The following is a 13,642-nucleotide window of genomic DNA, read 5'->3' as shown; positions in this document are numbered from 1 at the left end:
TTTGCATCCCTGTTAATGTCTCTCAGCTGATGTTTTTTCCACTTGTAGCGTTTATTTTTAAAATGCTGAATTATGCAGAATAGATTAGCAGCAGAAGCTGCTACAATGTCATTCCCTGATAATGTACATCATTAACGAGTGACTCGGGGCGATACTGAGATGAAAGTGCTGCTTAAAGGCATATGTATATGGAAGTGGTTGATGTAGTTATAGATATCCATGCCTCTTTTGCCAGATATCTATAATCGGGGATTCATACACTTTTGGCTTTATCACACTCCCACATTGAAACTTCTCTCACTAATATGTTCTGTGTGGCAGAATACCAGTAAAGTTATGTTTGCTTATATGTAGTAACCAACATCCTTAACCGAAAGTATGTATTGTGGTATTAAGATATATTTTCTAGTTTTTTATGACATTTGCAAACCATTTAACCTTCAGCTTTGACGTTTATCATGTCACCCGAATGACAGTATAAAATCATAAATACAACTTTAACATATGTGTTTCTGATTGTACCTATTTGTGGAGTTATGAGAAGGCTGTGCATGCAGATCAAATACCATTTAGTTAATGACTGACTGTTATTCAATCTCTGCTTTGCAAGCAAAATTTATAGGAAATAATTCACTTAGGAAGAGAGACTATTTGGAGGTTAGGCATGTTGCCTCCCCTTTTTGAATGCAAACAAATAACATTGACTGTTTCTTTTGAACTACATTGTACTGACAAATATATTCTTTCAAACAGCTTATTGGTCGCGGTCGATATGGAGCAGTATATAAAGGATCTTTGGACGAGCGCCCTGTAGCTGTGAAAGTGTTTTCTTATAGCAACCGCCAGAACTTCATCAATGAAAGAAATATATACCGAACCCCATTGATGGACCATGGCAACATTGCCCATTTTATTGTAGGAGACGAGAGACTTACTGCTGATGGGCGTATGGAATATTTATTGGTCATGGAGTACTATCCAATTGTAAGTGTTTCAATTCGTATGTAACACATTTTTAGTTGGAATCCAGTCTGAGTAAATCCTCAGTTTGTAAAAAATGGCTTTAGGGATTAGGGCAAACAACGCGTGATTTGAAATTCTGATAGACTCAGAGGTCCTGTGAAGACATACTGTGGCATATATTAATAGTCTAAGTTTCCTTGGCAGATGTTTATTTTCATTTATTTGGAATAATAAGCAATTAATTTCTGTGCCTTATTCAAATACCTTTATCCTTACTTTACAGAAATTTAAGATTGAGTCTGTCATTCACATCATATTTTTATATAGTGCTAAAACTTGGATGGAGGTATGGCAGCCATGCATACAGAATGCTTATCAGTGATTTGTTAATACAGCATCCGATTCTGTGCCACTCACATATTTAGATGTAGTAGGATCAGCTGGTAGGGGGGCGGGTGGATGCCATCTTCCTTTGACTCATTCTGGAGCAAGGAATATGTTGAAGAAAACCTTTACAATGTTTCTGAGGAATGCTAGCAAATGTCCCTTTCTGGAAAGAAGAGTGGTACTAAAGTATATATTACATTAACACAGCAAATGCAAAACTTCACCCTAGCTACCAGTAACCGTGTTTTCAAGGAAAGATGTGTACATGTTTTGAAGGAATTGCAGATGTTTGTGGTGTCAGTAATAAGGTTATTAATTATTAGCGATGCCTAGGCTATGCTTAATTTGTAGTACTTCGCTAGACTTGCCAAACAGAAATTACAGAATGTGCAGTAGCTGGTCAGGCTTGACAATAGAGGCCGCCAGTACACCATACTGACATTATATGAGATTGCAATTATTGTCATAACATTTTTATATTGAATACCTATTGTCGGATCCCGATCCGAGGTGGGGGGGTACAGGGCAGACGGGCTTCTGGGCCCCAACTATGAGGTTAGTTTGTCACTGGTGTCCTGGAGTCCATCTTGCTATTGCTATGTAAACTGGTTACAACCCCTTTGCACGTGACTATCATGGTAGCATGGGTGAGTGGTTACAAGCTTCTCAGGCAGATAGCATGGGTATCTTGAGCTCAACACTAAGTAGTCAGTGAAGTGACACAAAACTTTAGTGTCCAGCCCATGACTTGTCTTTTTAATAAAAACAAAAATGCTTTTCTCACGCACCTGTACTAAACACTACACAATCAAACTTATATAGTCAGAGTGATCCTTAATTGGGGCTCCACATCTGCTGAAATCCACCCAGTTGACCTCTGTTAGGCTGGCCCCACTCTTGCAGTCGTTTAAAAGCATGAATCAAGATCAGGTACAGTCTTAAGTCTTCCCCACACGATACATTAATACTCAGTTCAGTTTTTTCAGTTCTTACCTGCTGGTATAATAGCAGGCAGTTAAAGATCTTTCCTCATTCCTTCAGAGCAGGTCTGTCAGCCCCTCCAATCACTTGAAGGCGATGACTGTAAAGAGCAAAGATAATCCTAGGCCAGGTGCGTAGCTTGGGTGTGACATCGCCCAAATACATGTATTCTTGGCTTGATAGTTGGGTCTGAGGGCCCTGAGTCGAGTCTGCTGTCTGCCAAGAATAAAAGACAAAAGCGTGACATTTGATGTAAAACGGATGGGAGAGAGACAGGCCAAAATATACATTAGGTGGCTGAATTTCAAAACGTGAGGCCAAATTACCCGGAATCAATCCTGTCGTTCCTAATTGTCAAATTGTGTGATCCTAGGCAAACATTTTATTTCACAGAGCCTCCTTTTTCTTTATTATTACATATGAAAGTATTTTTAAATACCTGCACACCTCTTATATTTGATTTAATAGACTATAATATTGCTCTATTTATAATAATATTGGCCATGTTTAGGGTTCACATGACTACTGACTTGCCATATAGTTCGCTAATGGAATTGTCGCTTGGGTGTGAGCCATAATGTTTCAAAGTTCATGTTTAAAAGCTATAACTTTTAATAAATGTCTGTCTATGCAGCGATATAATCTGATGCACTAAGGTGATAAGCTTCCGCATAGTATAAAAATACACTATTTTGCACGGTATACATGCCAAACGTTTCCATGGCTTGGCTCCTGCTCGGAGCTTTAGAGCCAAGCTAGACCCTTGACTTAGCACATCCTATTCATTTGCTTGTGTGTCCACCTCTATTTGCAACTCAGACATAGTACATGGAGCCATCAGTCACTTGATTAAATGATTTATAAAAGGTGAGGACTAGAAACATGGAGCACTGCCTTGACAACTCTACCATCAATGCTTCTCGTAGTAGAGCTGAAGAAGAGTGTGTGCGATTAAACGAATAGTTTCTTACCTGTCGGTGTAGTTTTGCAGCTTGAAGATCTTTCTGGATTCACTATGCTGTGCATTATTCCGCGGTCTGGTGGTTGGGTCCGGAATCGTAGTCTTTCTTTTGTCTTTTTTTTTTTTTTTTCGTAGCCCAGGTGTGCGTCGACGTCCCACCATTTGGTGTACTTCTCGTGACGTCGGCATGCTTCCTGCGGAAGTCCCACCCTGGGGCGCCATCTTCGGGTTCTTTTTTCCCTCTTTTTTTTTTTTTTAGGTCGAGGACTACCGGTCTGCCGAAGGCAGAACCGGAAGTCGAGATTTAATGTTTCCTAGAGTGGCTCCTTAGCCCGCCTCTCTTTTTGCCTCTCCTCCATTGGCTGGCTTCCTAAACGGAGGCCAGCCATTGGAGGAGAGAGCCGTCCCTCCAAATAGGCTCCGTCTTTTTCAGATTCGGGGGCGTGTTTTTTGGTGTTCTTTCCACTTTTTAGCCACGCCCCCGAATCTGAAAACCGCCGCTGCGTTTCTTTCCCCCATGTGATCCCAGCTCTACCCTTTCCTCCCTCCCCTTCTCTCTCCGCTCCTGCACACCAGAGCCCTGACGCTGGTTTCATCCGCCCCCAAATCTGAAAACCGCCGCTGCGTTTCTTTCCCCCATGTGATCCCAGCTCTACCCGTTCCTCCCTCCCCTTCTCTCTCCGCTCCTGCGCACCAGAGCCCTGACGCTGGTTTCATCCTCCTTGAATAACAAAAAAATCTCCACACGAATTGCGAGTTAAAGCGAAGGAAAAAGGCAAGAGGAGAAATAAGGTAACTAAAAATAACTCGTAGCTTTGGTCACTGAAGTGAACCCCTTGAGAGCCTTGGGGGATGTGGGGAGAGGGGGCTGCCGCCAAGGGGGAGGATTAAGAGAGAGAAACTGCGCCGCTGCGTTTCTTTCTCCCGTGTGATCCCAGCTCTACCCTTTCCTCCCTCCCCTTCTCTCTCCGCTCCTGCGCACCAGAGCCCTGACGCTGGTTTCATCCTCCTTGCACTGGGTAGTCCAAATTAGTTTAATGTTTTCGTGATCCATGCGCCTTGCCACCCGTGCTACCTGCTGCACCACTGTTCTGAAATATGCTGGAATTGGAGAGTGTTTTCTAAAACTGGGTGTGCACATGCCACAGTGGCCATTCCCGTCACGAGGGCAGTGCCTTGTTTTAGCTCCCCTCCCAGGTGAGGCCAGTCGCTCCACACCAGGTGAGGTCAGTCCCGCCACACCTCGAGTCAAATCCGTCCACCGAGGGGTGTATGCTCGCCCATTCCTCCCCCACCACCTTCCATGAGTGAGGAGTTCCGGCGTCCGCTGCTTCTTTCTCAAACTCGGCGCTAGTGTGCGCGTAGTGAGGAGGTCCGCCCCGGCGCCAGAGAGGCTCGACTCGTGCCTTCTGCCCTCCCCGTGCCACCTCCTCTCCTCTGCAGGGATAGGCTCAGAATCGTCCAAACTGGCCCCCAAATCCCGACATGGCACAATGCCCCTGAACTAGTGATGTCCTTGTTTTTAGAATAACTAACTCATTCTCCTCCTTTACATACACCACATGAAATTAACATGCAGTGAGACATGATGGCTCTCAAACCTGATGAACTATAATTAAAAAAAAAAAATCTTGCTCAAAACAAAACGTTTTCACTTGTTTGTTTTATGAGCGAACAATCAGGGCTCCTAGATTGTCAATGCCCAGTGTACTTCCACCGTAGTCCGGCACCGCTCAGCAGCGGCTAGCACTATCAGGCAGTGCGGGGATCCCGCGGAGCACACAGTCTGCTTCATGATCAACTCTCTCTCCCTTTCTGACTTCACCGGTTCCGAAAAAGAACATGCAGTGACAGCTGATGCAACGCAAGGAAACGTGTGTTCACAGGCTTACTGGGATAGTAGTTCAGTATGCAGCCCGTTGTCGTTGGTGTTCATGATACCCTAGACAACATAAAACTACATCCCCCGGCGTCCTATACGAGGGAGGCAATGACTTTCGTGCAGGTTGGCGGGAATTGTAGTCTTATTGGTTACTCAATTATGTTGAAATAAGTATTTTAACCGTGCAAAAAACCTACATATGCCAATATGCACATGATGAAAGAAGCTCCGCAAATTCGGTGGGGCGTATTTCTTTCAGGTTGAGATGTTCGGGAGTTCCCCGAGGTCCTTGAGTAGAGGTTCAGACAATCTATAAATTAAAAAAACAACTATATATTGCGTGCCGACCCTATAATGCCGAGACCATTGCATTGTAAACCACCAGTGTTTTTGTCCCGGCGGTAGCAACACAGAGTCCTGGTGACTCACCGGGGGATGGCACAGCTCTCGCGGGCGGCGCCAGGTGGATCTGTGTGGCTCTGTATGTATGTCTGGGGGATACACTTTGTATGTGTGTGGCTCTGTGTGGGTGGTTCTGTATGTGTGTGGGGTTGGCTCTCTCACTACGTCACTCTCTCTCCCTAACTCTCTCTCTATCTACCTCACTCTCTCTCACTACCTCACTCTCTATTTCAATACCTCACTCTCTCTCTCTATCTCAATACCTCACTCTCTCTCTGCTAATGCAATAGGTATCACATATGCAAAAAAAAACTAATTCCAATAGAAATGCCAATGCCATTTATTTAGGGATACAATAATGATAAAAAAATAATGAGCAATACCAATAGCTCTACCTATAATGTTGCCGAGACCATTGCATTGTAAATGCTTGTTTTTTATTGAACCCTAGGTGTTCTTTAGTATTTTCCTTTTTCAATGTATCCACGTTCAGTATTCTTTTGTTCTTTTACTCTCTGTCCTTCCACCTTCCTCTCCTGCCTCATCTTTCTGGCGGAGGTGGGTGGGTTCGCTAGTGAATCCAGAAAGATCTTCAAGCTGCAAAACTACACCGACAGGTAAGAAACTATTTGTTTTGCAGCGTGAATCTTTCTGGATTCACTATGCTGTGCATAGACTTTGTAGCGGTTTGTCATCTTTGTGGCGGCTGGGTGGAAGATGAGCGTTGGTCGTTGAATATATGTTGAAGCACCCTTTGCCCTACTTCGTTGTTCATTTGTATATCCACGCAGTAGTGCTTAGTGAACGTATGCACTGAAGCCCATGTTGCCGCCAGGCATATGTCTTGAATGTGTGTGTTTGCCAGAAAGGCAATTGTTGCTCCCTTCTTTCTTGTGGAGTGGGCCCGTGCCCCCTCCGTTAGCTCTTGCCCAGCCTGTTTGTGGCAGAATTGTATCGTTAGTGCGATCCATCGCGCGATGGTGCTTTTCGTTACTGGTCTACCCAGGAAGCTGGTTGCGAAGGACACAAAAAACTGCTTGGTTTTCCTGTGCTCCTTTGTTCTCTCGATGTAGTGCATCACCGCTCTTCTAGCGTCTAGAGTGTGTAGTGCCCTCTCTGCGCTTGTGACTGGGTTTTGAAAGAAACTAGGTATTTGTATAGTTTGGTTCATATGGAATGCTGACACGACCTTAGGCATGAAGTGTGGGTCAGTCCTCATTTCGACTCGATCCTTGAGTATTTGGATGTAGGGCTCTTGCAGCGTTAAAGCTTGCAGTTCGCTCACTCTGCGCAGCGAGGTTATTGCTACCAGAAAGGCTGTTTTCATTGTCAGCATTTGTAGTGAGGCCTTGTGGATGGGCTCAAAGGGCGCCTTCATAATTTTTGTCAGGACTATGTTGAGGTTCCATGCCGGCGGCGGAATCCTCTTTGGTGGCGCTATCCTTTTTGCCCCTTCCAGGAATCTCTTTACTACTCGTGATGTGAAGAAAGTTTCTCCTGTCTCCCCTCGTGTGTAGGCCACAATCGCCGTTAGGTGGACTCTTAGCGAAGACTAACATAGTTTGGCTTTTAGTAGATGCGTGAGGTATCTAAGCACCGTTGATTCCCTTGTCAACTTATTTTGCAGTTTATTTTTTCTGCACCACAGTGTGAACCTCTTCCATTTTCCCCCATAGCATTTCCGTGTGGTCGGTCTCCTTGCCTCCCTGAGCACTCGCATAGTGCTTTGAGGTAGCTTAAGGTGTGCGAACTCTGTCTTCAGGAGCCATGCCGCTAGGCAGAGGCTCTCTGGCTCTGGGTGTAGAACTTCTCCGTTCTGCATGGAGAGTAAGTCTTTTCTTTTGGTGAACTTGTGTGGTGGCCCCTGTGCCATTTCCACTATTTGCGAGTACCATGTCTGTCTTGCCCACAGTGGTGCCACTAGGATCAGCGTCATGTTGCTGGTCCTGCACTTGTTGAGTACCCTGTGTATCAGTGGTATCTGTGGAAAAGCATAGGCAAATGTTCTTGACCAACTTATCCATAGGGCATTCCCCTGGGATAGTTTTCCTGGTTGTCTGGATGCGGAGTTTTGGCATTTTGCATTTAGGTGTGTTGCAAACAGGTCTATTGTCGGTGTGCCCCACCTCTTGAATAGTTTTTGCGTTTCCTGCCCATTGAGTTCCCACTCGTGGGATGCTGAAGTCTGCCTGCTGAGCCAGTCTGCTTCTATATTGTCCTTCCCCGGTAGGTGTATGGCCAGCAGGTCTATTTTGAACGTGATGGCCCTCTCCAAATTTCCTGTGCCAGGTTGGACAGGGGGAATGATTGTGTCCCTCTCTGCTTGTTTATGTAGAACATAGTTGTAGTATTGTCCGTTTGTATCAACACCCTTTGGTTGTACAGTTTTTTTCTGGAAGGCCTTCAGTGCTAGCAGTAGGTCTTTAATTCCAGATAGTTGATGTGTCTGACCGCATCTGCTGGAGTCCACAGACCCCTCACTCTGAGCTTGTTCATATGTGCTCCCCATCCTATCTGGGATGCGTCTGTGGTGATGGTCACTGTTGGGCTTGGTGGTGATAAGGGCTTCCCTATTGTTATGTTCTCCCTGTTCCACCATGCTATCTCTTCTTGCACTGCGTGCGTTACAACCACTAGATCCTCCCAACTTCTGTTTGCTTGTGACCATTGCTGTTGCAGCCATTCCTGGAATGGTCTCATGTGTAGGCGCACATTGGGAACGAGGTGAATGCATGACGCCATCATCCCCATGATCTTGCTCGCTGTTCTCACTGTCAGAGCTCGCCCCTTCTGGTAGAGGCGCGTCTCCTTCAGCAGGGCTAGTGTCCTTTTATCGCTGGGCATCACCGTTCTCTTTACGGTGTTGATCTGCGCCCCCAGGAAGATCTTCACTTGTTCTGGTTCCATTGATGATTTCCCCCAGTGTATTGAGAAACCCAGCTTTGTTAGTGTTCTTGTGACACGCTGTGCGTGTTCCTCGCATTTTTCGCGTGAACTTGCCTTTATTAGCCAGTCGTCGAGGTAAGGATACACGTGAATCCCTTCCCTCCGCAGGTACGCTTCTACTGCTGCAAGGCATTTGGTGAAAACCCTTGGTGCGGACTTTAGACCGAATGCCAAGGTTGTGAATTGGTAGTGCTCCTTGTTGATGGTGAACCTTAACAGATTCTTATGCTGCCTGTTCATTGGGATATGCAGGTAGGCATCTTTGAGATCCACGGTGGACATGAAGTCTCCATCTCTCATTTGTGGGAGTCATTCTTGTAGGGATGTCATTTTGAATTTTTGCGTCCTTACGTACTTGTTTAGGAATCGTAGATTCAGGATGGGTCTTAGTGTTTCGTCCACCTTTGGTACCAGGAAGTAGTTTGAGTACACTCCCTTGTTCCTTTCTTTGAATGGTACTGGTTCTATGGCCTCCTTTTGGAGTAGCTGTAGTGCTTCCTCTACGAGTTGTGCTAGCTCTTGTCCTGAGTGTTCCCTTCTCTTTGGTTTTTTGTTTGGAGGTCTCCTTTCCAACTCTATGCAGTATCCGTACTGTATGATGTTGAGTATCCATTTGTCTGTTATTTTTCTCCATTCTTGGAGGAAAAATCTGAGTCTGCTGCCCACCGGTGTTGCATGCTCGTAGGCGTTTGGTTCGTGTAACCCTCTTTTGTTGGTTCCTTTGTGCTCTACCCTTGGAGGGATGTTGTGGGTGAGCACTCTCCTCCGTGCGAAGTCACTTTGAGGCGGGTTGGTCTCCCCCGCTTCTTCTTTGGCCTCGTCCGTCCCCTACTGCGAAAGGACTGGCCCCGAGGCTGGTACTGCCAGTTCTGTTTCTGCTGCCCCTGTTGCCCGTGACCCTCGCGTTGCTGGCCTTGCTGGAATGTTTGATGTGACGTTCCCGGCTAAATTCCTCCCCTTCCTTAAGGTCTCTGTGTCGGGGTACCTCTTCTCATCCCTCTGAATTGCAGGGCCCCCATGGTCCTCGCCGTCTCATTCTCTTTTTTGAGTTGGGTGAGTTTCTCATCGACTGGTGCCCCGAACAGCGTTTCTCCGTTGAAAGGGGTGTTCAGGATGTTGTTCTGTACCTCTTGCTTGAATCCTGAAATTCTGAGCCAGGCCTGTCTCCTTTCAGTGATTCCTATTGCCATCAGTTTGCTTGATGTCTCTGCCCCGTCCAACGCTGTTTTAAGGCATGAATTTGCTATATTCTTCCCCTCTTCCACTAGATGCGAAGCTCTTTGTTGGTATTGCTCAGGGAGATGCTTGATTAGGTCCCCCATTTCGTCCCAATGTTGGTACTGGTGCCTGTTCAGTAGTGCATTGGAGCTCGCCATGCGCCAGTGCATTGCGGCGTTTCTCTCTATTTTTCTGCCAGTGAGGTCCATCCTTCTGCTCTCCTTGTCAGTAGGTGGTCCAGAGGTTGCCGGAACATTGGCCCTTTTTCTGGCTGTAGATGTGATAATGGAGTCTGCTGTGACAGATCCCTTGATGTATGGAGGGTCCCGAGAGGAATGTTTATATTTTTTCTCTGTTCTGGGTGTGATGGATCTGCATGTTGCAGGGTCCTTGAACGCCTCCTTCCCCTGGTTCATGACATTCTGAAGCATGGGGAGGAACTGGCTCCTAGTTTGGATGGGGAGCAGTGTCTCGAGTAAAAAGTCCGCTTTCGGTTTTTCCTCCTCTAGTTTCACGCCAAAAGCTGCAGCCGCGCTCTTTACGACCATGTTGTAAGCCCCAAATCATCTGGCGGCGAAGGCCTCGAAGGATAAGTCTCCACGGGCTCTTCTGGATTTTCGGCGTTGAGGTCCTGCCATTCCAGGTCTTGCGTCGTCGACGGCGCCGAGCCGTAGTTCGATTGCTGTTCCTCCTCTTCTTCTCCCTCATAGTAGAGATCATCTTCCTCTTCTTCGTAGTTTTCGACTGCTCTTCGGTGTCGAACTCGTCCTGCTCTTCGACCTCGACGATAACCGTCGGTGGTTTCGTTGGGATTGTGAATTTCTTCATCTTCTTGTCGAACTCCTTCTTCCTTTGAAGGATGCTCTCCATCTCCGCCTCGAGCCTTCTCTTTTTCTTCTCCATTTCGGAGGCATGTTCGGCGTCGAGCGCTGGCCTTTTCGACGGAGCTTGCGTCGACGCGACCTTGTCTGTCGTTGAACGCCCAACCTCATGGGCCTGTTTCGACGAACTTTGTTTTTCGGCGGCATGTTCGGCACCTGGGAGTCCTTCTCGAAGGATCCGCTGGGCCTTTCGTCCTTGGATCCACTCGCGGTCGTCGAACTTTTCGGCGCCGGTGTTCCTTTCGAGGACTTAGACTCTGGTTTTCGAGAGTCAGTCTCTGTTTTTCGGGGCCCTTTCGGGGTTTTTGTGCTCGACGTGTCTCCTACCTTGTCAGACGTCTTCTTATCGGTCTCTGCGACCGTGAAGTCATCAGGTCCCTCGACGAGGTTGTCTTCATCGTCGGTGGAGAGGCCCAGGTCGTACAGAGACGGGGCCTTACCCCTGCCTTCCATGTTGTAGTTGGCTCTCCTCTGCCTCTCTCTCACCCTGAGTGTCTTCGGTGTGAAGGCGGAGCAGGCGTTGCAGTCTTTGCTCTCGTGGTCGACTGGCAGGCAAAGGTTGCAGACCGGATGTTGGTCCTTCTGCGCGTATTTGTGGTGGCAATTACGACAGAATTTAAAAGGTGTTTTGTCCATTCCTGCGCTCAGTGTCCCTGAATGCGCATTCTCCGTTGGACGTCGAAGAGCTCGAGGTTCTCCTCCTTCTTCGTCGTCCCGGCTCGATGTTCTTCCTGTCCTTTAATTTTCCTTCGATGAAACTCGTGCTCTTCTTCTTTCTTCGTTAAACTCTGGAGCTTCTCGGTGACGATCCAGACCCAACGGCGGAAAAAAGAATCTGAAGATGGCGCCCCAAGGTGGGACTTCCGCAGGAAGCATGCCGACGTCACGAGAAGTACACCAAATGGTGGGACGTCGACGCCCACCTGGGCTACGAAAAAGAAAAAAAAGACAAAAGAAAGACTATGATTCCGGACCCAACCACCAGACTGCGGAATAATGCACAGCATAGTGAATCCAGAAAGATTCACTCTGCAAAAATACATTTAAAGTATGGGCAGGGACTCCAGTCTGATGTGTCGTACGTGACCGTAGTCATGAGTTCTCAGGGAGAACACCAGGCCCAGGTGGGATAGGCAGTGGCGCAGCTTCAGGAAGTCGGGGTGGGAAGTTTTTGGCATGTGACACCCCCTCCCCCCCCCATGCATTCTTGGCTTGGTAGTTGTGCCTGGGTCCCCGAGTTAGGTTTGCCTTTGCTATGTCGGTTTCTCTCAAGTCACTAAAACATTTTTGCTTGTTAAGATTTGTAGCAGAATCCTTTGACTGAATTTAATTTCTAATGGTTTACCAAAAAAAGAAAATTGCGCCCATAGAAGTACTCCTTGAAAGGGAGCAAATGTGCTACTTTTTGGAATTCACAAACATTGGCAGTAGTAGACTTTGATTGCTGCACCAGTCACATATTTCCGGGCATACTAATGGCAATCAAATACCAATAGGTAAAAAATGGGTACCAGATCCTTCTTTGGTTTCTTTATCGTCCATGAAGATGCAAAAAGTACGGAGCAGAGAAGATGCACAAATTATACTTGTTTTGCGACTTTATGCACCAGTCCTTAATCATCTTAAAATGAGGCAGTCCACATCGTTGTAAATAAAGGAGTATATATGTCTATACATCGAAGTCACTTAATAGGTGGTTCTACAGCTCCAGGCTACGTCACTAGGAGCATGATGATTGGATCTCAGCCCATCCTGGAATGAGCTTGGCCAACTGACAGAAACAAAGCACCCCCACTGTGCATTCAGCATGCATCACACACACACTCAACACTCTGATATTACTCATGCAGGCAAAGTCAAGGACTTGGAAAAGCAGGACATACATTAGTGTCTTCACTGATACCTGACGTTGCTTCCCCAGCCTTCAGTATCTCATATCTCTAAGTCCATAATTAATTCTAGTTCGAGGCAGAAATCCAGTTTGTTGACTTATGTCGTTCACAAGAATGTTGTTTTGCAATCGTAAGCAGTAAGCAATCCAGTACAACATTAATATAATCAGCTAAACCGAAACCACACTCAAAGTACCCAACCAGGAACTCTATAGAAATGCTTTGGAAAATCATGTGACTTATTGCAAATTAATCAGCCCACACAATAGAAAAACAAAGGCCCCAGGGGCTCCGAGAAGAGAAAGAGGACAACAGAAAGACTGTGTAGAAGAACAGACATAATAAAACGTAGCCCAAACCTACAATGCTAAGCAAAGCTCAAGACCAAAAGGCAAGCATAAACTTCCTGTTCCTCCCTCCACAGCAAGGACTACCCCATGTTCAGTGGTTGTCATTTACCCTCAATCCCTTGTCAAACAAACCACCCACAACATTGGGAATTCATTATGCTTGAAAGTCACCCCCTGCCCTCCGTCCCCAGCCCATCTAGAAATGCCTTCTATACTTCCAACTGAGAACATGTGCCAACATTTAGGAAAGAACAACTTCAGTTTCGCTGGAAAACCAGTGGCGGCCATAACACCCTTGTCAGCTCATCCTTAGTTTCCAAGAACCCTTCCTTATTTGTCAGAATATTGGAGCTCCGTTCGGAAAGAACAGAAAGTGTTTGCCCTTTTAGCACAAGTTTTCTTGTGGATTGGTATAGCTGAAACCCTTCCAAAGGTCTCTGCTGAATGTAAGATCACCACAATAACTGTTCTGCCTACTGTAGGTGTCTGATGTTGATGTTGTAAGGGAAATCTGTACACCTTATGCAGTACAATCTTCCGTCTCTAAAGACCTTCATTGTTACAGAAAGTGACTCGCCTGCTAAAGAAAACAGCACCCCCAGCTTTCGTAGTTGGGTGCTCCTCGGCAGGTTGCCTAGGGACTCAGAACTTGCATATTTTTTAACATTACTTGTTATTTACATGTTTGGAAATCATTGAGGTCATTTATGAAGGATGTATTCTCTGACTGCTGCGCTGCAGTTGCAGTAGTTTCATAACCACACTGTCTGTCGCTTGCT

General features: G+C 46.3%; 1 protein-coding gene across 3 annotated transcripts in view; it reads left to right on the top strand.

The window, feature by feature from the left end:
- BMPR2 (bone morphogenetic protein receptor type 2) overlaps positions 1–13,642 on the top strand; it is a 626,887-nt gene that overhangs the window by 487,633 nt on the left and 125,612 nt on the right. For all 3 annotated transcript variants that reach the window (XM_085648967.1, XM_085648966.1, XM_085648965.1), the window contains one exon: positions 754–984. In XM_085648967.1, the coding sequence (XP_085505093.1) occupies positions 754–984 (231 nt within the window). The remainder of the gene's footprint in view (positions 1–753; positions 985–13,642) is intronic.

This window comes from Triturus cristatus, chromosome 3_2 (assembly GCF_964204655.1).
Source record: "Triturus cristatus chromosome 3_2, aTriCri1.1, whole genome shotgun sequence".
NCBI lineage: Eukaryota > Metazoa > Chordata > Amphibia > Caudata > Salamandridae > Triturus > Triturus cristatus.
The sequence above is the reverse complement of the archived record's forward strand: the minus strand, read 5'-3'. Positions and strand labels throughout refer to the sequence as shown.